Source organism: Saccopteryx bilineata, chromosome X (assembly GCF_036850765.1).
Source record: "Saccopteryx bilineata isolate mSacBil1 chromosome X, mSacBil1_pri_phased_curated, whole genome shotgun sequence".
In the NCBI taxonomy this organism is placed as follows: domain Eukaryota; kingdom Metazoa; phylum Chordata; class Mammalia; order Chiroptera; family Emballonuridae; genus Saccopteryx; species Saccopteryx bilineata.
In genome coordinates this window covers 106,209,787-106,235,780 of record NC_089502.1, presented here as the reverse complement: position 1 = coordinate 106,235,780, position 25,994 = coordinate 106,209,787, and the positions used below count along the sequence as shown (strand labels likewise).

At 34.8% G+C, this 25,994-nt stretch overlaps 2 protein-coding genes across 7 annotated transcripts in view; one reads left to right on the top strand and one right to left on the bottom strand.

The window, feature by feature from the left end:
- NBDY (negative regulator of P-body association) overlaps positions 1–7,234 on the bottom strand; it is a 51,676-nt gene extending 44,442 nt beyond the window's left edge. For 4 of the 6 annotated variants that reach the window (XM_066249024.1, XM_066249029.1, XM_066249027.1 and 1 more), the window contains exons 1-2: positions 6,648–6,977; positions 4,744–4,881 (exon numbers count right to left, since the gene is read on the bottom strand). In XM_066249024.1, coding sequence (XP_066105121.1) covers positions 6,676–6,882 — 207 coding nt within the window. In that variant the 5' untranslated portion in view covers positions 6,883–6,977 and the 3' untranslated portion in view covers positions 4,744–4,881; positions 6,648–6,675. Of the gene's footprint in view, positions 1–1,473; positions 1,522–4,743; positions 4,882–6,647; positions 6,978–7,175 lie in introns of those variants that run through there. The other 2 variants (XM_066249025.1, XM_066249026.1) reach the window with 2 other exon arrangements.
- The window catches only part of LOC136316810 (BTB/POZ domain-containing protein KCTD12-like), a 59,592-nt gene continuing 40,330 nt past the window's right edge, over positions 6,733–25,994 (top strand). The window contains exon 1 of the mRNA XM_066249023.1: positions 6,733–6,869. The gene's annotated coding sequence lies outside the window, so the exon portion shown is untranslated. The remainder of the gene's footprint in view (positions 6,870–25,994) is intronic.

Here is a 25,994-nt window from a genome sequence, read left to right as displayed (position 1 = left end):
ACATACAATGGAGAAGTGTTTTCAAAAAGTGGCATTGGGAAACTAGACAGATACATGAAATAAAAGGAACTGGACTCCTTTCTGATATCATATACAAATATAAACTTAAAATAGATCAAATACTTAAATGTAAGCCCTGAAACCATAAAACTTCTAGAAAAAATATTAGTATAATATTTGACATCAGTCATAAAAACATCTTTTTGGATATGTCCCCTCAAGCTAGGTAAACAAAAGCAAAAAAAAAAAAAAAGGAAGTAGGGCTTTGTAAAACTGAAAAGCTTCTGCACAGCAAAGGAAACCATCAACAAAACAAAAAGACAACTTATTGAAAGGGAGAAGATATGCACAAATGGTATATCCAATAAGGGGTTGATATCCAAACTATATTAGGAATTCATTCAACTCAATAATAGAAAAGATAAACAACCCAGTCAAAAAGTGAGCAAAAGACACGAGACATTTCTTTAGAGAAGACATACAGATGGCCAACAGACATACGTAAAAATTCTCAACATCACTAGTCATTAGAGAAATGTAAATCAAAACCACAATAAAATATTACCTCACAGGTGTCAGAATGGCTATCAATAAATCAACACACAAGTGTGAGCAAGGATGTATAGAAAAGAGAACCGACACTCACTGCTGGTAGGATTGTAAATTGATGTAACCTCTATGGGAAACAGCATGGAGATTTCTCAAAAAATTCAAAACAAAGCTACCATACAACTCAGCAATTTCACTTCTGGAAATTTATCAGAAAAAAGAGCCCACAAAAACACCAATTTGAACAGATATATGCAGCTCCATGTTCATTACAGCATTACTTACAATGTCTAAGATACGTATGTAACCTAGGTGTCCATCAAAAGATGAATGAATATAGAAGATGTGATACACACACACATATTATGGAATATTACTCCATCATAAAAAGAATGAATCTTGTCATTTGCTATAACATGAATAGAATTAGACAGTGCTGTGCTAAGTGAAATAAGTCAGACAAGGACAAATACCTTACGATTTCACTTATATGTGGAATCTAAAAAACAAAACAAAACAAAAAACCAGACTCATAGATACAGAGAATAACCTTATGGGTGCTAGAAGGATGGGTAGTTGAGGGATGGGTGAAAATGTGAAGAGGAAAAAGAGATACAAAATTTCAGTTATAAAATAAATCAGCCATGGGGATATAGTGTACAACACAGAGAATATAGTCAATAACATTGTAATAACTTTGTGTGGTGACAGATTGTTACTAGACTCAATGTAATGATCACACTGTAAGGTGTATACATGTTACATCACTATGTTGTACACATGAAACTAATATAATATTGCATGGCTACTATGCTTTCACAAAAATTTATATAAAAGAACAGTATGGTACTGGCATAAAAGAGACACTTGGATCAACAGAACAGAATTGAGAGCCAAGAAGTAAACCCCGACATGTATGCTCACCTAATATTTGACCAGGAAGTCAAGAGTCCTCAGTGGAGAAAAGATAACCTATTCAATAAATAATGCTGGGAAAACTGGATATTCACATGAAAAAGAATAAAACTGGAGCCCTATCTTACACCACTCACAAAAACTAATTCAAAATGGATTGAAGAATTAAAGTAAAACAAGAAACTGTAAAAGTCTTAGAAAAAATAATGAAAAAACTTATTGACTTCGGTCTTTGCAATAGTTTTATAGATACCACACCCAAAGAAAAAGCAATAAAAGAGAAAAAAATAAACAAGAGGGACTACATCAAACTAAAAAGCTCTACACAGCAAAATAAATGATTAACAGATTTAAAAGAAAACCTATGTAATAAGAGAAAATAATTGCAAAACACTTTATCTGATAAGAAATTAATATCCAAAATATATGTAAGGATCTCATAAAACTCAGTGGGAATAAAAAAGTAATCCAATATAAAATAGTACACAGTCTGATTAGATATTTTTTCCAAGAAGATATCTGCGTGACCAACAAGTACATGAAAAATTGTTCAGCATCACTAATCATGAAGATAATGCAAATCAAAACCACAATGAGATATCCTATACATGACTATCATAAAAAAGACAAGAGATAACTAATGCTGGCGTGGATGTGAAAAGAAAAGAATCATTGTACACTGTTGGGAGGCATGTAAATTGTTACACATACTATGGAAAACAGTATGGAAGTTCCTCAAAGAATTAAAAATAGGACTACCATATGATTCAGCAATTCCACTTATGGGAATATAGCTGAAGAAAATGAAAATACTATCTCCAAGAGATATCTGTACCTCTATGTTCACTGCATCATTATTTATAGTAACCAAGACATTGCAACAAACTGAGTGTCCACATATAGATAAATGGACAAAGAAAATGTGGCATACATATATACAATGGAATATTATTCAGCCATATATAAGGTAATCCTGTAATTTCTGACATAATGGATAAATCTTGAGGACCTTAGGCTAAGTGAAATAATTCAGAAAGAGAAAGAGAAATGCTGTTTAATCTCACTTTTGCATGAAATTTTAAAAAGCCTAATTCATAGAAACAAAGAGTTAGGTTAGTGGTTTCCTGGGGTGGAAGGGTGGGGAAAATGAATGAAGTTGGTCAAAAGGTGTAAACTTTCAATTACAACAAGTTCTCAGGTTCTAATGTACAGCATGATGCATATTATACTACAGTTAACACTATTTATATTATATTTAATTCTATATAGTTATGTAACTATAGTTATAGTATAGTATTATACTACAGAGTAGTGATTATAGTTAACAATATTGTATTGTATATATAAAAGTTAAGAGAGTAGATCTTAAATGCTTTAACCACACACAAAAAAACGGTAACTATGTGGGATGACTGTTAATTAACCTTATAGTGCTAATCATTCTGTGATATATATGTGTAACAAATTAACATATTAAATTTACAGAAATATCATAGGTTAAATAAATTGCAACAAATCTGACAAAAAAAAAGAATACAGCTTACATTGTCTATCTGAAATACATTTTCCCAAACTTGTTCCCTTTTCAGTAAGTATGAGTATATGATCTTGACAATAAAAGTTTATGGAACAATGTCAATTTTTTATTTTGCCACATATACTGAGGTTGTGTAAGAGAAAGACATTGTTCTGAGGATATATGCACTGAAGTATTTACAGGTAAGGGGATATGATGCCTGTACCTTACTCTCAAATATTTCAAAGACAGAAAAAGGGAGAGAGAAAAGAAGGAAGAGGGGAAGTGGAGGAGACAGGAATGGGTGGGAGAAGAAAAAAGGGAAGAGGAGGAACAGAATGATTGGAAATGATAAAGAATGCAATAGAAATAAAGAATGAGGTAGAAAATGATAAAGCAAACATGATAATGTTTTAATTGATGAATCCAGGTAAAGGATATAGGCAAGTTCATTGTAATATTCTTACAAATTTTCTTTAAGTGTAGTGTTGGATCAAAATAAAAATGCTTAAAAATGCAAGCACAAATATCAGAAATAATTCCACCACTGAATAGTACAATCACACTTTTCTTATGTATGTAATAAAGTAAGTTTGATATTGTCAAAATCTACTAGGATGAGGTGCCAACGTGTAGTTTTGATATTTGTTACCAGAAATATAAAAAAACATTAAACATTTCAGAGCAGAAAATAAGATGAAGTTCATCTGTAATTAAACTAATGATTTCACAATATTTTTAAAAAGAGACACATATTTGTTAATTTAAAATATCAAATAAGTCGTGAGTAAAAAAAGTGTTAAGAAACATAAGAAAAAATTTAAAATAATAATAATAACTACATATAAAAACCCGTGAGATTCTTCTAAAATGGTACATAGTGAAAATTTTATAGAAATTTCTAGTAAATTGAAATTACTGAGCTAAAGATTCAAATAAATAAATTAGAAAAAGAGCAAAAACAGAAAATAAAGAAAAAGAAGCAAAAATTATTAAAATAGAAAACAAAATATTCAATGGTGATAGCTGATGAAGCTAAAAGCAAAAAAATTATTAAAAATTGATTACAACAATTTATCACACAGTAACACTGTCATATTAATGGAGAAAAAAACATATAGTCATGGCTATAAATACAAAGTATCTGGAGAAAAACTCTGTACTAATTCATAATGCAAACTTTCAGCAAATTAAGAATAGAAAGAAACTTCCTTAAGCTGAAAAAAAATCTACTAAAAATAAACATTTGTAAAATTTCCTTGTAAAATCAGTAGCAAGACAAGGAAATTCTCTATCACTTCTATTTTTTTGTTGTACTGAAGATCTTAGCTAGCACAGCAAAACAAGCTAAAAAATATTGGAAAGAAATTACCATTTTATCTAATATAATTAATTAACAGAGAATTCATAAATTATTAGAATAAATAGAATTCAGAAAGGTTGCAGCATATGAAATCAGTATGTAAATATATCAACCATGTTCTCATTTACCAGAAATAATCAGAAAATGTGGTTTAAAAGATACATTTCACAGTAACAAGGGAAACTGTAAGGTAATTAAAAGTTAATCTAACAAAACAGCTTATAGATTACATTATTATGCGGTATATATGGTTTCATATAGTATAGAAAAGGGTTTCAATTTTATTATTTGGTGATAGATTTTTGGTTTTTGTACGGCTAGTCATTTGTAATGTCAATCAATTTAATGTCATAACTCATATTTTTCTTCCCCCTTAATAAGTTTTTGGTAATGACATTACCTTGAAAATCACAACTTCCCAGTGCAAGACAACAGTAAGAGCAGGATATCATTGTCAATAATCTTCATTGTCTTCACTGGATATACTATTTTACTAATGCACCAAGAAAATGGAGACATACTGCAATCACTTAAAAGCCTGAAAAATAGGAAAATAAAGTAAAATCATTTTTTTCTGTTACTGTTTATATCTTTCCCTGGCCTCCGCAAGTCGTTATGCTCCACCATTCTCCCATTTCAATTATATAGATATATTCCTGTAAAACAGTTATATCAATAATATTAGAAAGGGTTTATTGCATGTCAATAATAATTAGTAAAACTAATAGCAAGCTTAATAATAAGGATAGACTATAGAAGTCCTTTAGAACACTATCTGACATATAAAAATGTTCAGTAAATATTTACTCTTATTACAATTTTCAGTGATTTGAATCACTGAAGAAATGGTATAGCTCTTATACTTCTTGCCCTATACTATCTCCTTTGTTTTCTCTCTGAACACTGCTATCCATAGGTTCTCCCACTCACCACCTCTACTACTTCATGCACTGTTTGGACACAGAAGTAAAGTTGTGGGAAGTCAGGTTGTAAGGAATGATCTGGCAATGCTTTTAAGTGAAATAGAGTTCATTCATTTTCTATGCACTACCACCAAGCCCTAAATCCAGAAGCCCCTTATTTGCTACTGTTGTCCTATCATTCATTGACTTATTCATTCAAATATCTACTTCACTTCTACTACGTACCAGGCACTATGTCTTGGTCCTCCATCCCTTCCAGCTCTTAGCACAATGCCTAGTCCAATGCAAGGGTTTCATAGGTTTATTGCATAAATTAAGAAAGGATACCCTGTCTACTTTTTATTATAATGATTTGTGAAGCTTAGATCAGATTTAGTTTTACTTTTTGCATTCTATAACCTCAAGTAAATAAAAGATTGTTTCTCTGATAGTAAAAACTGGACTCCTAAAATACATCACTTGCTTGAAAATCTTCAATGGCTCCCACTGTTTATGGATTAAAATAGTATGTATGTACATACTCTTGAGCATAACACTGAAGGCCTTGATAGACTCCATCTCACTTCCTAATCCTTCTCATAGATTTCAGAATTATAACCAAGCTTTTCCAGAACAATCCTGTCTTGGAGCTTTTGCTCTAGAAACATTAGCCCAGAAAAACATTCTCTCCTCATCTACATGACAAATGCAATTCATCCATTAGAGCCCACCCAAATTTCCCTTTTCCTCTTTTAACATTCATAATTACTTCCTGGCAGAATTACTTGGTCCATCTTAGGATGCTTCTTGAACACCTTGAACAAGCAAACATTTTGGGACTTGGATTTGATTTACATATTGTAACTTTGTTTTTACTTATTAAATTCTTCCATCAGACACAGAGAAACACACACAATTCTGTAATTCACCTTATAAATACCTTCTGTTCGCATAGTGTTAGGCATAAGAATTTGGTCTTGAATATATTGTTGTTATTAATCTTGAACAATGCATTTTGAAATTGAAAAGTTTCAAGGGTACACAAAAGTAGTGAGAACATTATAATGAATCACCATGGACACATCACCCAGATATAACAGTTATCAATTCATGAACCTTTTATTTGTACACCCTACCTCATCCCCAATAAATTACCTTCAAGCACATAAAAAGATTTAAGTCTACTTCTTAAAAATATAACCCGCAATGATCACAACTAATAAATTAAAAATAATTATGTAATGTTATTAAATACCCAAAATTTCATACAAGCTATTTAATGCCTGCATATTCTTTTTTTCAATTTTAAAATCGTGGAGAGAACAGGCAAAACAGGAAGGCTATCTGGGAAATGCGTAAAGTTTCAGAGAGCCAGTATGTCCCAGATGAAAAAGAATCTGACCTGTTTTAGGTGGAAGAAGTATATTCTACTACTTCTCCGGAGGAGGAGGATGCGACTTCAGGCCGGATGATGCAGAAGGAGGTGCGGAGGGGAGAGAGGTACTGCCTCCGTTGGGGGTCCCTTCCGGATAATCCCACCGTGGAGCTAGGAGGCAACGCTTTTTTGGAGGCTTGGTTTCCCGCGTGTTTCCAGGTGGGAGAGTGGATCTCCCGGAGCTACAAGGTTGGTCCCCCATAAGGATTATAGGACCTGGCGTTAGCTCTCTCTGGTGGGCCCTAGCAAGGCAAAGAGACCTGAGATGGCGGCGGGTCCCTTCTAGACACAGCTTCCTCCCAGTCTCTCTCTTACCGTATTTCCTGTATCCTGAGACGTATATCCCCTCTCTGCCTCCGCCCCAGTTCCCTACCCCACCCCATTTTAACGTTTTTACGAGGATGGGTCTTTTAAAAAAGATGCGTGTATATAAGATAGTATTTTTCCATCCTCTCCCCCCACCCCCAGTGTAACTAAATCTATGCACAATCTTACACGATCTATGCAATTTTATGATTAGAAGAAATTCAGGTTTATTCCTAAATGGTAAACTCAGCATAGATTGTGGAATGGCGCGGTGTGTGAGGGGCGGGGAGGGAGAACAAAGAAATTACTGAAGAGCCAAAGGCTTTAAGATTGAGTTGCAGATACACAACACAAAGCTATGTAACTATCTTTAAAAGACAACATATAAACGTGTTAGTTGACTAAAGTGCAAAATTGCACACTAGCGCTGACCTTGGAAATTGAATGGGGAAGATAAATTCACCTTACGTCATAGAATCTAAGATCACGTTTTTCTTCATATTTTAACAAATTGGAAACCTTTGAAGGCTTATCTTTTTAAAAAATGTTTGAACATCTAGGAAATCTTAGATAATTGATGGTTTTCCTAGAGTTATGAAAAATAATTATTCATCTTATGTCACAAGTGCATTATATTCTATGATATGTGGTAAATAACCAGAAGAGGGTGCAAATAGGCTTAGAAAAAAAGGCTACCGGATCTTCATTACTCACACCCATTTTCCTTTGGTGATAACCAAACTAGACCACACATTTCCAGCATTGTCATCCTTTATTTTTGAATTATAAAAATGAAGATAGTTCAATCCTTAATATCAAAATATAGCTGACTTTTGAAATACTCTGCTAAATGCAAGCTGTGGGATATTTAAGTAGCTGATTAAACAATTTGAGCTTTAGTTTCTAAAACATAATTTATTTCCCTTGCAGAACTATTGTCATAGCCAGGGATAATGCAATTAAAGCGCTATTAACCATGACTGCCTCTCATCTTCAACATCACTACCTTCCTCCAAGTATCAGCCCCGCCCTTTATTGCAAAGTAGATATTCAGAAAATGTTTTGAACATATAAATGACTCTGTGGCTTTCTACCAGATGCTACTAATAAAAACGGGAATATTACAGTAGGTTAATAGAAATATGTGAAAGGAAATCAAGAGAAACAAAGTTCTAGACCTAGGAGGGTGGTTGGAACTAGGCATGTAGGTATGGGAATCAATAGCACAGATGTAATTGAAGTCATGAGAATGGATAATATCTCCAAGAGAAAATATAGAGAAAAGAGAAGTGGGCTCAAGAAAGAACAGTGAGTAATTAGAGACAGAAGAAGAGAAACCTGCTACAAAGGCTAAGAAAAATGGCCAAAATTGGAGGAGTGAATTGTAACTCAGAATTTCTCACTCTTGATGCTATTGACATTTAAGGCCAGATCATTCTTGGGGAGGGGAGGGGGAGATTGTCCTGTGCATTGCAGGATATTAGGCAGTATCCAAACCCAGGCCAGTAGTAACCCCACTTGTTCCTTTCTTAGTGTTTTTCATCTCAGTGAATGTCATTCCTTCTACCCAGTAGAAGTCAAATCTTAGAGTCTTTATATTTTTTTGATATTGAAGAATATTTTATTATATCCTAAAGTAAATGGAACATTTTTGCAATCTTTTTACACATGTCTCTAAATCTATAAGACTAAACATTTTAATAATAAAAGTTGAAGTTATTTTATAGTATTAGTAAATTAAGAGAAATATGTGCTTATTTTAGTAAAATGATAGGGATAAAAATTATATCAAATCCAAGTGGCTTTGATTTATTGTAAACATTTGACTTGAGGTGAAAAGAGTCTCAATTTAGAGCTACTGTCATCAAGCTGGACTTTTTCTTTTTCTCCTGGAATTTATTTATTTTTATTTTTAGTTGTGGTAAAATGAAAATAACAAAATTTAACTCCTTAACAATTTTAAGTGTACAGTTTAGTAGTATAAAGTATATTCCCAGTGTTCTACAGTCTCTGGAAATTTTTCATATACATTAAACATAGCTTTCCATCTTCCCCTCTATACAGCCTTTGGCAACTACCATTATATTTGCAACTGGATTTTTGTTCTTTTATTTTTGTCATAGTAAAATGGAAAACTAAAATGTTTTACTTCTATGTTTCAAAATGTCTTTTTCCCCATCACCTTTACCAAGTTAACCTTTTTTTTTTCTCCTCACCATTGATGAATTAATTAACTGAATGTGAATTGAATCATGGAACCAGAAGAGGGCACTGTTAGGTTGAAGGACCAGATTTTAAAAATGCTGTAGTTCTCAATTTCTTTCAGAATTTAAAGTGCCCAAAGAAAGAACAAAAACAAAGAACAAAACCTACCTCTGAGTAATAGTAACATGTTTTCATTTATGTTTTTATTTTAAATTGAGAAGTTGCTTGATTTATTCTGATTTCTTTTAGAAATGAGCTTTCAAATAAAGGTCGAGAATTTTTCTCTTCCATGTGGAAATATAAAGGGCTGCTCTGTTCATTGTTTTTTAAGTACATATATAAGGACAAGCAAGAATCATGGAGTTTTTGTAACATTCTCATAAAGTGAAAAATAAAAATGGTTTAGGGAATACACATATGCATTTTTATTTTATTTTTTATTTATTTTAATTTATTGTGTTTACATAGACTCAAGTGTCTCACAGAATACATCCCGCACCCCCATGTTTCCCTCAACACCCCCTTGGCCCCCTCCCCCCAACGCCCTCCTCCCTTTTTTCCAGGATTTGCTTTTCTGCCCTCTATAACCCTGTGTTATGTATATATAATTTCACCAATCTCTTTCCCTTCTCTGATCCCATCCTCTCATCCCCTTTCCCTCTGTCCACTTTCCCTCTGGTCCCTTTGATCCTGCTTCTGCCTCTATTCTGTTCCTTAGTTCATATTGTTCATTGGATTCCTCAAATGAAAGAAGTCATATGATATTTTTCTTTCTCTGCCGGGCTTATTTCACTTAGCATAATAGTTTCCGGGTCCATCCATGTTGTCGCAAAAGGTAAGATTTCCTTCTTTTTCATGGCCATGTAGTATTCCATTGTGTATGTTTTTTGTTTTATTTAGTTTTGATGTGCTAATTAACTAGAAATTTTTAAGAATTTTATGAGGTGTTCATAGTTTTTTTACTTAGTTTTAAATTTTTTAATTGAATTTATAGGGGTGACATTCAGCTGCACAATTCTACAATTCATCATCTGTATATTGTTTTTGTTTTATTCCTAATTGCTCTAGCTGGGTCTTAAACTACTATATTGAATAAAAGTGGTGAGAATGAGCATTCTTGTCTTTTACATGATCTTAGAGGAAAAGCTTTCAATTTCTCACCATTAAGTATTGAATATAATGTTAATTGTAGGATTTTCATACATGGCTTTTATTACATTTATGTACTTTTCTTTTATAGCAATATTATTGAAATTTTTATTATAAATGGATGTTATATCTTATTAAATGTGGTTTAAGCATCTACTGAGATGACTGCTATTCATTCTTCATTTTGTTAATGTGGTGTATCATATTGATTGATTTGTAGATGTTGAACCATCTATGCATCCTTGGAATGAATCAAACTTGATTATAGTGTATGATCATTTTAATGTAATTATATTTGATTTTGTTGAGGATTTTTTCTATCTATGTTCATCAGACATATTAGCCTGTAATTTCCTTTTGGGGAGATAGATGTCTTTCCCTGATTTTGTTATTAGGGCAATATTGGCCTCATACAATGAAGTAGGAAACATTTCTTCTTCTTTAATTTATTGAAAGAATTTGAGATAAATAGGTTTTAAATCTTCTTTGATTGTTTGGTAGAATTCACCAGTGGAGATACCTGGCCCTGGAGATTTGATTTGGGGGAATTTTTATTGTTTCAATTTATTGTTAGTAACTGGTCTATTCACGCTTCCTATTTCATCATGATTCAGCCCAGGAAGGTTGTATGATTCTAATAATTTATCTATTTTTTCTAGGTTGTCCAATTAGGTGACATATAATCTTTTACAGTATTATTGTATAATAGTTGGTATTTCTGTAGTAGTTGTTGTAACTTCTCTTTAATTTCTGATTTTTTTTAATTACAGTCTTCTCTCTTTTTTCTTAGTGAGTCTAGCTAAAGGTTTGTCAATTTTGTTTACTTTTGTTATTTTCCCCAAACTCCTACAACTATGGCTTTGTCTTTTTCTAGTTCCTTAAGGCATAATGTTAAATTATCTTTTAGAAATTTTCTTGTTTCTTTTTTTTAAGTGAGAGAGAGACAGAGACAGAGGCAGACAGAGGGACAGACAGGGACAGAGACAGACAAGAAGGGAGAGAGATGAGAAGCATCAATTCTTCATTACGGCACCTTAGTTGTTGATTGATTGCTTTCTCATATGTGCCTTGATGGGGGGGAGGCTATGGCAGACCAAGTGACCCCTTGTTCAAGTCAGCGACCTTGGGCTCAAACCAGAGACTCTGTGCTCAAGCTGGTGAGCCCTCACACAAATCAGATGAGCCCGCTCTCAAGCGGGTGACCTTGGGGTTTCAAACATGGGGGTTTCAAACCTGAGTCCTCTGTATCCCAGGTCAATTCTCTATCCACTGTGCCACCACCTGTTCACAAGAAATTTTTCTTGTTTTTTGAGGTAGTATTTCTTTTGCTCTACCCTGAAGATTGTGGAATGTCATATTTTCATTTTCAGGAATCTATGTAATTTTAGGTTTTTTCTTTTATTTTTAATTGACTCAATATTTATTTAGTAGCAAACAAAACTATTTGAACTCTACAAATGTGATTTCTTTGAGATTTCTTTTTACTTGCTTTCTAGACTCATACTGTTGTGGTAAGAAAGTATGCTTCAAATGATTTCAATCTTTAAATTTTTTGTTTTAAGTTTATTTTTACATTATATTTGAAATAGAGTATTACTTGAGGTTCAGGTATACAGTATAGTGATTAGATGTTTAAATAACTTATAAAGTGATCACTCAATAAGTCTAGTACCCATTTGGAATAATAAATAGTTATTGCAATTTTATTCACTATATTCCCTATGCTGTACTTTACATTGCAATGTTTATTTTTATAACTGGCAAATTGTACATCTTAATTCCATTCATTCATTTATCCATCCTCTCACACCAATCCAATCTGGTGACCATCAAATTGTTCTCTATATTTATCAGACTGTTTCTGTTTAATTAATTAATTAACTTATTAAATTCCATATATAAGTGAAAGCACATAAGATTTGTTTTTGTCTGAGTTATTTCACACAACATAATACCTTCTAAGTCTATTTTTATTATCACAAAAATGACAAGATTTCATTCCTTTTATGGCTGGTAATATGCCATTGTAATTATATGTCACATTTTTTTTATCCATTCATCTACAGATGAACAAATAAGTTGCTTCCATATGTTAGATATTGTAAGTAGTGTTGCTATGAACATTGTTGAAGTAGTGTTTTGGATTTCTTCAGATAAAAACGCAGAAGTGGAATTACTGGGTCAGATGGTAATTCTATATTTAATACTTGAGGAAAGTGCATTCTGTTTTCCATAGTGGCTGCAACAATTTATAGTCTCCCAACAGCATAAAAGAGTTCCCCTTTTTAACATCCTTACCAACATTTGTTGTTTGTTGATATACTGATGCTAGCTATTCTGACAAGTGTATGGTGATATCTCACTCTTGTTTTAATTTGTATTTCCTTGATGATTAATGATATTGAGCATGCTTTCATATGTTTGTTAGCCAATGAATGTCTTCTTTGGAGAAATGTGTATTTAAGTGCTTTGCCATTTTTTAATCAGATTGTTTGTTTTCCTACTGTTAAGTTGTGTGAGGTATTTATATATTTTCTATATTAATACCTTATTGGATGTGTCTTGACAAATATCTTTTCCCACGCAGTAGGATGTCTTCTCATTTGTGTGACAGATTCCTTCACTGTGGATCTATTTATTTATGTTTCATGAGCCTTATTTCCTTATGTTTTTCATTTTGATTCCCTTGCCTGAGGACACATGTAAAAATATTTCTAAAAGTAAATTTAAAGAATTCACTACCTATGTTTTCTTCTAAAATGTTTATGGTTTCAGGTCTTACATTTAAGTCTTCAATCGATTTTGAGTTTTTTCTTACGCATGGTATAAGAAAGTTGTTTAGTTTTATTTTTTGCATATATCATTCTTGGTTCACAACACCATTTATTGAAGAGACTGTCTTTACCCTGCTGTATATTCTTGTCTCATTTGTCATAGATTAATTGACCCTATATGTGAGCATTTATTTCAGGGTTCTTTATTCTGTTCCATTAATCTATGTACAAATTTTTGTGCCAGTACAATTTTATTTTGAGTACTATAGCCTTGTACCACAGTTAGTTTGATGTTAGGTAATGCTATACCTCCAACATTGTTCTTTTTCTTTTAATTTTTATTAATTTTTAATTTATTGTGTTTACATGGATTCAAGTGTGCCACTGAAAGGAGGGTGAGGGTGTGTCCCTCACCCTCCACCCCTGTGTCCCTTTTTATACACTCTTCACCTCCCTCCCCCTGATTCCCTCCTCCTTTTACTCTAGGATTTGCTGTCCTGTTATCTATATCTCTGTATTACGTATATATAGTTTCACGAATCCTTTTACCTTCTCTAATATCATTCCTTCATCCCCCTTCCCTCTGACTGCTGTCCCTCTGGTCCCTGTGACCCCACCTCTGCCTCTATTCCATTCCTCAGTTCACTTTATTCATTAGATTCCACATATATGTGAGATCATATGATATTTTTCTTTCTCTGCCTGGCTTATTTCACTTAGCATAATAATCTACAGGTCCATCCATTGTGTCACAAAAGGTAGTATTTCCTTCCACATAGTATTCCATTATATATATGTACCACTGCTTTTTAATCCACTAGTCCACTTAGGGATACTTGGGCTCTTTCCAGATCTTGGCTACTGTAAAGAAAGCTGCAATAAATATGGGGGTGCATTTCTTCTTTTGAATCAGTAATTTGGTATTTTTAGGATATGTTACTAAAAGTGGGATGGCTGGGTCAAAAGGCAGTTCCATTTTCAATTTTTTGAGGAAACCCCATACAGTTCTCCACAGTGGCTGTACAAATCTGCATTCCACTAGCAGTGCAGGAGGGTTCTCTTTTCTCCACACCCTCACCAGCACTCCTTGTGTGTTGATTTGTTCATGAGTGCCATTCTGACAGGTGTGAGGTAGTATCTCATTGTTGTCTAATTTGCATTTCTCTGATGATTAGTGACCTTGAACATTTTTTCCATATGCCTATTGGCTATTTGTATGTCCTCTTTGGAGAACTGTCTATTTAGTTCTTTTGCCCATTTTTTAATTGAATTATTTACCTTCCTGGGGTTTAGTTTTAAAAATTCTTTATAAATTTTGATTATTAAGCCCTTATTAAACTTATTTGCAAATATGTTCTCCCATTGTGTGGGAAGTGTTTTTATTTTGTTCATGGTGTCTTTTGCTGTGCAAAAGCTTTTTAGTTTCATATACTCCCATTTGTTCATCCTGTCTTTTATTTCATTTGCCTGTGGAGATAAATCAGGAAAAATATTGCTATGAGAGATATCGGAGAGTTTACTGCCTATGTTTTCTTCCAAGATGTTTATGGTTTCGCAACTTAGAGTAAAGTCTTTTATCCATTTTGAGTTTATTTTTGTGAATGGTGTAAGTTGGTGTTCTAGTTTTATTTTTTTGCAAGTACCTGTCCAATTTTCTCAACACCATTTGTTAAAAAGGCTGTCTTTAAACCATTTTATGCTTTTACCTCCTTTGTCATATATCAACTGACCATAAAGTTGTGAGTTTATTTCTGGGTTCTCTGTTCTGTTCCATTGACCTACATGCCTGTTCTTATGCTAGTACCAAGCTATTTTGAGTACAATGGCCTTGTAGTATAACTTGATATCAGGAAGTGTGATACCTCCCACTTTCTTCTTCTTTTTTTAGGATTGCTGAGGCTATTCGTGTTCTTTTTTGGTTCCATATAAATTTTTGAAAATGTGTCCTATATCTTTGAAGTATGTCATTGGTATTTTAATAGGAATTGCATTGAATTTATAGATTGCTTTAAGTAATTTAGACATTTTAATGGTGTTTATTCTTCCTATCCATGAACACGTTATATATGCTTCTATTTGTTCATATCTTCCTTGATCTCTTTTATCAATGTTTTATAATTTTCCGAGTTTAAGTCTTTAATCTCCTTGGTTAAATTTACTCTCACGTACTTTACTTTTTTTTGTTGCAGTAGTGAAGGGGATTGTTTTCTTAATTTCTCTTTCAGACAGATCATTGTCGGTGTATAAAAATGCCTCTGATTTCTGAATATTAATTTTATATCCTGCCACCTTGCTGAATTCATTTATCAGGTCCAGTAATTTTCTGACTGCCACTTTAGGGTTTTCTATGTACAGTATCATATCATCAGCAAGTAATGATAGTTTTACTTCTTTTCCAATTTAAATGCCTTTTATTTCTTCTTCTTGTCTGATTGCTGTGCCTAGGACTTCCAGAACTATGTTGAATAAGAGTGGTGAAAGGGGGCACCCCTGCCTTGTTCCTGATCTTAAGGGAATTGCTTTTAACTTGTCCACTGAGTATGATGTTGGCTGTTGGTCTGCCAAAGATGGCTTTTATCGTGTTGATGTATGTTCCCTGTATTCCCACATTGCTGACAGTTTTGATAATAAATGTAGGCTGGATTTTATCAAAAGCTTTTTATGCATCTGTTGATATTATCATGTGGTCTTTTTCTTTCCTTTTGTTTATGTGATGAATCACATTGATAGATTTGTGAATATTGTACCAGCCTTGCCTTCCCAGAATAAATCCCACTTGATCATGATGTATGATTTCTTTCATGTATTGCTGGATCTGGTTTGCTAATATTTTATTGAGGATTTTAGCATCTAAAGTCATCAAGGATATTGGCTTATAATTTTCTTTCTTTGTGTTGTCTTAGCCTGAGTTTGGAATCAGAATTACGGTCACCTCATAAAAGCAGTTTGGAAGTCTTACCTTCTCTTGAATTTTTTGAAATAGCTTGGGAAGGATAGGAGTTAGTTCTTTGAATGTTTGGTAGGATTCACCTGTGAAAGCCATCTTGCCCAGGGCTTTTGTTTGTTGGGAGTTTTTTGATAACTGTTTTGATCTCATTTTTGTAATCGGCCTATTTAGATTTTCTGATTCTTCCAGATTGATTTTTGAGAGATTATATTTTCAAGGAATTTGTCCATTTCACCTAGATTGTATAATTTTGGGGTATACAATTCTTCATAGTATTTCCTTACAATCCTTTGTATTTCTATTGTTTCAGTTGTTACTTCTCCACTCTCATTTCTTTTTTTTTAGGTGATTTAATATTTATATTTTAATAATTTTATTTTTTTAATAGGGCAACATCAATAAATCAGGATACATATATTCAAAGATAACAAGTCCAGGTTATGTTGTCATTCAATTACATTGCATACCCATCACCCAAAGTCAGATTGTCCTCTGTCACCTTTTATCTAGTTTTCTTTGTGACCCTCCCCCTCCCCCTTTCCCTCTCCACCCTCTCCCCATAACCACCACACTCTTATCAATGTCTCTTAGTTTCACTTTTATGTCCCACCTACGTATGGAATAATGCAGTTCCTGTTTTTTTCTGACTTTTCCTTATTTCACTTCGTATAATGTTATCAAGATCCCACCATTTTGCTGTAAATGATCTGATGTCATCGTTTCTTATGGCTGAGTAGTATTCCATAATGTGTATGTGCCACATCTTCTTTATCCAGTCATCTATTGACGGGCTTTTTGGTTGTTTCCATGTCCTGGCCACTGTGAACAATGCTGCAATGAACATGGGGCTGCAAGTGTCTTTACGTATCAATGTTTCTGAGTTTTGGCAATATATACCCAGTAGAGGGATTGCTGGGTCATAAGGTAGTTCTATTTTCAGTTTTTTGAGGAACCACCATTCTTTCTTCCATAATAGTTGTACTACTTTACATTCCCACCAACAGTGGATGAGCGTTCCTTTTTCTCCACAGCCTCTCCAACATTTGCTATTATCTGTCTTGTTAAAAATAGCTAATCTAACAGGTGTGAGGTGGTATCTCATTGCAGTTTTGATTTGCATTTCTCTAATAACTAAAGAAGATGAGCACCTTTCATTCTTTTGCATGTGGCTTTCCAGTTTTCCCAGCACCATTTATTGAAGAGGCTTTCTTTTCTCCATTGTGTGTTGTTGGCCCCTTTATCAAAAGTTATTTGACTATATATATGTGGTTTTATTTCTGGGTTTTCTATTCTGTTCCATTGGTCTGAGTGTCTTTTTTTTCTGCCAATACCATGCTGTTTTGATTGTTGTGGCCCTATAATATAGTTTGAAGTCAGGTATTGTAATGCCCCCAGCTTCATTCTTTTTCTTTAGGATGGCTTTGGCTATTCTGGGTTTTTTATAATTCCATATAAATCTGATGATTTTTTGCTCCATTTCTTTAAAAAATGTCATTGGAATTTTGATGGGAATGGCATTAAATTTGTATATTCCTTTGGGTAATATAGCCATCTTGATTATATTTATTCTTCCTAACCAAGAACAAAGAATATTCTTCCATCTCATTATATCTTTTTCGATTTCCCTTAACAATAGTTTATAGTTTTCATTATATAAGTCCTTTACATTCTTTGTTATATTTATTCCTAAGTATTTTATTTATTTATTTTTATTTTATTTATTCATTTTAGAGAGGAGAGAGAGAGAGGGACAGAGAGAGAGAAGGGGGGTGGAGCTGGAAGCATCAACTCCCATATGTGCCTTGACCAGGCAAGCCCAGGGTTTTGAACCAGCGACCTCAGCATTTCCAGGTCGACACTTTATCCACTGCACCACCACAGGTCAGACAGTATTTTATTTTTTTTATTGCAATCGTGAACGGGATTATTCTTTTGAGTTCGTTCTCAAATGTTTCATTGTTGGCATATAGAAAGGCTATGGACTTCTGTATGTTAATTTTGTATCCTGTGACCTTACTGTATTGGCTTATTGTTTCTAATAGTCTTTTTGTGGATTCTTTGGGGTTTTTGATGTATAGGATCATATCATCTACAAAAAGTGATACCTTTACTTCTTTTTTTCCGATATGGATGCCTTTTATTTCTTTGTCTTGTCTGATTGCTGTGGCTAGAACCTCTAGTACCACATTAAATAAGAGTGGAGAGAGTGAACAACCCTGTCTTGTTCCTGATTTAAGAGGAAAGCCTTCAGTTTAGTGCCATTTAATATAATGTTAGCTGACGATTTATCATATATGGCCTTTATCATGTTGAGATATTTTCCTTCTATACCCATTTTGTTGAGTCTTAAACATAAAATTGTGTTGTATTTTATTGAAAGCCTTTTCTGCATCTATTGATAAGATCATGTGGTTTTTGTTCTTTGTTTTGTTGATATGGTGTATTACGTTAACCGTTTTACGTATGTTGAACCATCCTTGAGATTCTGGGATGAATCCCACTTGATCATGATGTATTATTTTTTTAATATGTTGTTGTATTTGATTTGCTAGTATTTTGTTTAGTATTTTAGCATCTGTATTCATTAGAGATATTGGTCTGTAGTTTTCTTTCTTTGTGCCATCCTTGCCTGGTTTTGGTATGAGGGTTATGTTGGCCTCATAAAATGTGTTTGGAAGTATTGCTTCTTCTTCAATTTTTTGGAAGACTTTGAGTAGAATAGGAACCAAGTCTTCTTTGAATGTTTGATAAAATTTGCTGGTTTAGCCTTCAGGGCCTGGACTTTTATTTTTGGGGAGGTTTTTAATGGTTTTTTCTATTTCTTCTCTACTAATAGGTCCGTTTAGGCTTTCTGCTTCTTGATTCAGTCTAGGAAGGTTGTATTGTTCTAGGAATTTATCCATTTCTTCTAGGTTGTTGAATTTAGTGGCATAAACTTTTTCATAGTATTCTGTAATAATTCTTTGTATATCTACAGTGTCCGTGGTGATTTCTCCTCTCTCATTTTGTATTTTTTTATATGAGTTCTTTCTCTTTTCTCCTTGGTAAGTTTCGCCAAGGGTTTGTCAATTTTGTTGATCTTTTCAAAGAACCAGCTCCTTGTTCTATTAATTTTTTCTATAGTTTTTCTGTTCTCTATTTCATTTATTTCTGCTCTGATTTTTATTATCTCCTTTCTTCGGCTGGTTTTGGGTTGTCTTTGTTCTTCTTTTTCTAGTTCTTTAAGGTGTGAAGTTAAGTGGTTCACTTGGGCTCTCTCTTGTTTGTTCATGTATGCCTGAAGTGATATGAACTTCCCTCTTATCACTGCCTTGGCTGCATCCCATAGATTCTGATATGTCGTATTGTCATTTTCATTTGTCTGTATATACCTTTTGATCTCTGCACTTATTTCTTCTTCGACCCATTCATTTTTTAAAAGTATGTTGTTTAGTTTCCACATTTTTGTAGGACTTTTTTTCTCTTTTTTTGCAGTTGAATTCTAGTTTCAAGGCTTTATGATCAGAAAATATGCTTGGTACAACTTCAATTTTTCTGAATTTGCTGATGTTGTTTTTGTGGCCCAACATATGGTCAATTCTTGAGAATGATCCATGTACACTGGAGAAAAATGTATACTCAGTCACTTTGGGATGAAATGTCCTGTAGATGTCTATCATATCCAGGTGCTCTAGTGTTTTGTTTAAGGCCACTATATCTTTGTTGATTCTCTGTTTGGATGACCAATCTAGAGCCATCAGTGGTGTATTGAGGTCTCCAAGTATGATTGTATTTTTGTCAGTTTTTGTTTTAAGGTCAATAAGTAGCTGTCTTATATATTTTGGTGCTCCTTGGTTTGGTGCATATATATTAAGAATTGTTATGTCTTCTTGATTCAGTGTCCCCTTAGCCATTATGAAATGGCCATTTTGTCTCTGAGTACTTTTGCTGTCTTGTAGTCAGCATTATCAGATACAAGTATTGCTACGCCTGCTTTTTTTTGGATGTTATTTGCTTGGAGTATTGTTTTCCAGCCTTTCACTTTAAATTTGTTTTTATCCTTGTTACTTAGATGAGTTTCTTTAGGCAGCATACAGTTGGATTTTCTTTTTTAATCCATTCTGCCACTCTGTGCCTTTTTATTGGTGAGTTTAATCCATTTACATTTAGTGTAATTATTGACACTTGTGAGTTCCCTATTGCCATTTTATATCTTGCTTTCTGTTAGTTTTGTGTCTTGTTTATCCTTTTCTTTTGTTTTTCTATCTTTTGTTTTTATTTGGTTGTATTCCATACATCTTTCCTCTGTTGCTATCTTTTTTAAATCATGTGCCTCTGTGGTGGTTTTTTCAATGGTGGTTACCTTTAAGTAATGAAAATAGTTCCAACCCTGTTCATTGTAGTGCACTATTTTGTGAGTACTTTTGCACTCCATCGTCCTTTGCTACTGTTAATCTCCATCCTTTCCCCCCCTTTGTTTTTGTTGTTGTCACAGTTTAAGTTTGGTTTTATTGTGTTCTTCTTGGAGCTATTACCTGTGGTTTTTTTTTTTTGTTCTTTGTATGTGATTGGAGAACCCCCTTTAGTAATTCCTGGAGTGGGGGTTTTCTGATGATAAATTCCCTCATCTTTTCTGTATCTGTGAATGTTTTTATTTCTCCTTCATATTTGAAGGATAGCTTTGATGGGTATAGTATTCATGGCTGAAAGTTCCTCTTTCAGGACTTTAAATATTGGGGTCCACTCTCTTCTAGCTTGTAGAGTTTCTGTTGAGAAATCTGATGATAATGTAATGGGCCTTCCTTTATATGTTGTATTCTTCTTTTCCCTGGCTGCCTTGAGAATTTTTTCTTTGCCGTTAGTTTGTGTCAATTTCATTATGATATGCCTTGGAGTAGGTTTGTTGGGGTTAAGAAAACTCGGAGTTCTGTTTGCTTCTTGAATTTGAGGCTTTAGTTCTTTCCACAGGCTTGGGAAGTTCTCATCTATTATTTGTTTGAGTATGTTCTCCATTCCATTTTCTCTCTCTTCTCCCTCTGATATACCTATTATTCTTATGTTATTCTTTTTGATGGAGTCAGACAATTCCTGTAGGGCTATCTCATTTTTTTAAATTTTTGAGTCTCTTTCTTCTTCTCTCTGTTGTGCTTCAAGTTGCTTGTCTTCTATTTCGCTAATCCTACCTTCTATTTGGCCTGTTCTATTAGCTAAGCTTGTTACCTCGTTTTTCAGCTCGTGAATTGAGTTTTTCATCTCTGTTTGATTTGTTTTTATAGTTTCAATTTCCTTGGACATATATTCTTTTTGTTCATTGAGTTGTTTTCTGAGCTCTCTAAATTGTCTTTCTGTGTTTTCTTGTATATCTCAGAGGATTTTTAGGATTTCTATCTTGAATTCTCTGTCATTTAGCTCCAAGGTTTCCAATATATTAAATTTTTTCTCCATAGATTTTTCTTCATCTAGCTGTGTTACCTCTCTTTCTTTTGTATCCATGATATTCGATTTTCTCTTCTTTAATGGCATCTGATGGTGGTTTTGTTGATAGTATTAATGAGATTTAATAAAGAATAAAAAGTTAAAAAAATAAAAAATTGAAAGAGTTGTTTTTTTTAAAAAAATTAATAATGAAATAAAGAAAAATAAAATAAAATAGAAATTTAAAAAAGGAAATTATTCCCCCCCTCCTTTTTTCCTTTCCTCTCCTCTCCCTTCTTTCTTGAGAAAATCTTGTGGTGAACTGTGAATTATATTGTACTAAATAGAACAAACAATGTCTGTAATGGAGGGCCTGAATTGGGAGAAGTAATAAAGGGGCAAAAAAAGGGGGTATGGACCCACAAAAAGCAAATAAGGAGAAAATTTGGGACAAAAATAAAATGATTTGCTTTCAGGTGTTGGTTGACTAAGAGTTATGTTGAGAGGAATAGGAGGGAAACAGGAAAATGGGGAGACAAATTTAAAAATTACTATTGTATTTAATGGAACAAGAACTAGATAAAATGGAGAGCAAGGGATGGGAGCACTGCTAGTGAGTTAAAAAGGTGAAGTAAAAAACAAACAAACTCATAATGCCACAAACATAAGTTTGAGTCCCAGATAAGATAATTTGTTTGTTATTGAGGTTCGAATGAGAGGAGACATAAAGGAGAAAGGAAGAAACTAATATAGAGGGAGAAAAGAAAGAGAGAGAGAGAGAAAAAGAGGGAACCACTTAAAGGAGAAAAAAGAAAAAAGAGGAGAGAGAGAGAGAGAGAGTTAAGGTTTTGGAGTGCAACCCTCATAGAGAGAAAGGAAGGGAAAGAAAAGAGAATGGGAGATGTAACACTTATGGGTAGTGTAGTTCAAGGAGAGGAGAGAGTAAGACCAGCAGAGAGTTAAACAACCAAATTGGAGGAGGAAAAAAAAATCAAGAATGAAGATAAGAGAAACAAACGAACAAATATAATAAAATGGGATAGGTTATAAAGTCTGCGGATTATTCTTGATTTTGAGAGGTTATCTTCTTGCTTTTTCTTTTCTCTCCCTCTTCCTGGTCGGTGACTCTGTACCGCGGGTTCTGACCCTTTGGCACGCTCAGGTAGAGGTTTGCAGTTGATAAGTCTCTATGGCGATGTCATGTATTGTGCTTCAGTCTCGTTGGCAGTCGAGGCTCATTAGCATTTATAGGCTCTGACAGTGAGAGAGTCCGTGTTTCTGGAGCTTCTCACCTAGTCTTTCCTTCCTCAATTAGTAGCCTGATAACCCAGCTATGGGGTTTCTGCTGCCTCTGCCTGGATATCCAGTAAGAGGCTCAAAGAGCTGGCAACTCCCCACTCTATTCCCACTCAGCAAAGGGCTCTGGGTAAGGCTTAGTCAGTCAGAGCTGCTAGCATAATCAGGCAGGGCTTCTGCCCACTCAAAGACCTCTGGCTCTGCCACTCTGTCCAGTAACACGGACGGGCGCCCACTCCCGGAGTGCTTGGAGGAAACTCTCGCTCACTATCTGTGTGCGCAGACCAGGATATCAGGCCGGCAGTCTCACACTCTGAGTGAAACCCCCGCCTGCACGGAAAAGTTCCAGCGTTGGAGTTGGCTCTCGCTCCCTCCCTGTGCACGGCTTTTTCAGGGCACTGGGGCGGCCTGAAGATTCCGCTTTTGGCCCACACAAAGGCCCCTGACTCTGCCCCTCTGTGGGATAACACAGGCACCCACTCCTGAGGTGCTTGGAGTAATCTCTTGCTCACTCTCTGTGCGCGTAGACCAGGGTATCAGGCCGGCCATCTCTCACCTTCTGAGTGAAAAATGCATGGAAAAGTTCCAGCATTGGAATTAGCTCTTGCTCCCTCCCCGTGCGTGGCTTTTTCAGGGCGCTGGGGCGGCCCGGAGATTCCGCTTTCAGCCCACACAAAGGTCTCTGACTGTGCCTCTCTGTGGGATAACACAGGCGCCCACTCCCGGGGCTTTTGAAGGAATCTCTTGCCCACTATCTGCGCTTTCCAACCAGGAGATCGGGGAAAATGGCTGCCCTACTTGTCTTTCTTTGTCTGGGTTTGGCATGAGTGCTAGCTTGTATTGCCTGGGTTGCCACAGGAACAGTTTTTCCTCGGCTTGGATCTCCATGCCACAGCCTGGTTCGGCCGTTTGTGCCGCGGCCTGGATCTATTCACCTCTTTTGCCCGCCTTAGTTTCTATACTCTCAGTTCCCAGTGAAAGCAGCCCTATTTAGGTTAGTGAGGAAGGCGGAGCATTTCTTACTCCCTATTTCCTTCGCGGTTTGATTATATATTTAGCAAATTTTTCGCTCGACCATACCTTCAGGTGTATTGCGAAACATCTGGAGGCTCCAAGGATAGGTTTTTCTGTTTCTGGTTGAAGATCTTGTTGAGTTTTGGGGGAGATTTATTGGTATCTCTTCCTACCGCGCCATTACTCTGAGGTCATCTCCCTCCACTCTCATTTCTAGTTGTATTTATATGAGTCCTCTCTCTTTCTTTTTGGTGAGTCTGCTTAAAGGTTCATCTATCTTGTTTACCTTTTCAAAAAGCAGCTCTTGGTTTCATTGATCCTTTGTATTATTTTTTTAGCATCTATGTTGTTTATTTCTGCTCTGATCTTTATTATTTTCTTCCTTCTACTACCTCTGGGTTTTATTTGCTGTTCTTTTTCTAGTTCTTTTATATGCAGTGTTGAATTGTTTATTTGACTTTGTTTTGCTTCTTAAAGTATGCCTATAGTGCTATGATCTTCCCTCTCAAGACTGTTTTTGCTGTGTTCATAAGTTTTGAGTTGTTTTATGTTCAATTCATGGAAATTTTTTATTACTTCCTTGATCTCATTGCTAACTCCTTTGTTCTTTAATATCATGCTATTTAGTTTTTAAGTGTTTGAGAGTTTTTCAGTTTTTCTATTGTATTTTATTTCTAGTTTCATGCCATTGTGATCTGAGAAGGTGCTTGATATAATTTCAAACTTCTTAATTTTTTTTAAGACTCGTTTTGTGTCCTAGCATGTAATCTATCCTAGAGAATGTACCATGAGCACTTGAAAAGAATTTATATTCTGCTGCTTTAGGGTGAAAGGTTCTGAAGATATGTATTAAATCCAGTTGATCTAGTCTGTGCTTTAAGTCTGCTGTTTCTTTGTTAATTTTCTTTCTTGAGGATATGTCCAGTGATGTTAGTGAAGTACTAAAATCCCCTACTATTATATAATTACTGTTGATCTCACCCTTTATGCCCATCAAAATCTGCTTTATGTATTTAGGTGCTCCTATATTAGGTTCATAGATATTTATAGTGGTTATATCTTCCTGTTGGGTTGCTTCCTTTATCATTATGTAGTGTCCTTCTTTTTTTCTTTTTTTTTTTCTTCATTTTTCTGAAGCTGGAAACAGGGAGAGACAGTCAGACAGACTCCCGCATGTGCCTGACCGGGATCCACCCGGCACGCCCACCAGGGGTGACGCTCTGCCCACCAGGGGGCGATGCTCTGCCCATCCTGGGTGTCGCCATGTTGTGACCAGAGCCACTCTAGCGCCTGGGGCAGAGGCCACAGAGTCATCCCCAGTGCCCAGGCCATCTTTGCTCCAATGGAGCCTTGGCTGCGGGAGGGGAAGAGAGAGACAGAGAGGGAAAGCGCGGCGGAGGGGTGGAGAAGCAAATGGGCGCTTCTCCTGTGTGCCCTGGCCGGGAATCGAACCCGGGTCCTCCGCATGCTAGGCCGACGCTCTACCGCTGAGCCAACCGGCCAGGGCTGTAGTGGCCTTCTTTATCTTTTCATAGCCTTTGCTTTAAAGTCGATTTTGGCTAACATAAGTATTGCTACCCCAGTTTTGTTTTTCATTTTCCTTTGCATGAACTATTTTTTTCTATCCCTTTACTTTCAATCTATGTGTATCTTTTGTTTTGAGGTGTGTCTTTTGTAGACAGCATATGTATGGGACCTGTTTTCTTATCCACATAGCTACCCTATGCCTTTTGATTGGAGCATTTAATCCATTTACATTTAAGGTTATTATTGATATGTAGTTGTTTATTGACATTTTATTCTTTTAATCAAAATTCCTCTTTTACTAGATTTTTTCCCCTTTTGTTCTGTTTACAGCAGCCCCCTTACCATTTATTATAGCATTGGTTTGGTTGTAATGAATTCCTTGAGATTTTTTTTGTCTGGAAAGCTTTTTATTTCTCCTTCAATTTTAAATGATAGCCTTGCTGGATAGAGAAGTCTTGGTTGTAGGCTCTTGTTCTGCATTACTTTGAATATTTCTTGCCATTCGCTTCTGGCCTCAAGTGTTTCTGTTGAGAAGTCAGATGTCATCCTTATGTGGGCTCCTCTGTAAGTAATAGACTGCTTTTCTCTTACACTTTTAGTATTCATTCTTTATCTTTTAATTTTGTATTTTAATTATGATGTATCTTAGTGTTGGCCTTTTTGATTTCATCCTTAATTGATCTCTCTGTGCTTGTTGAACTT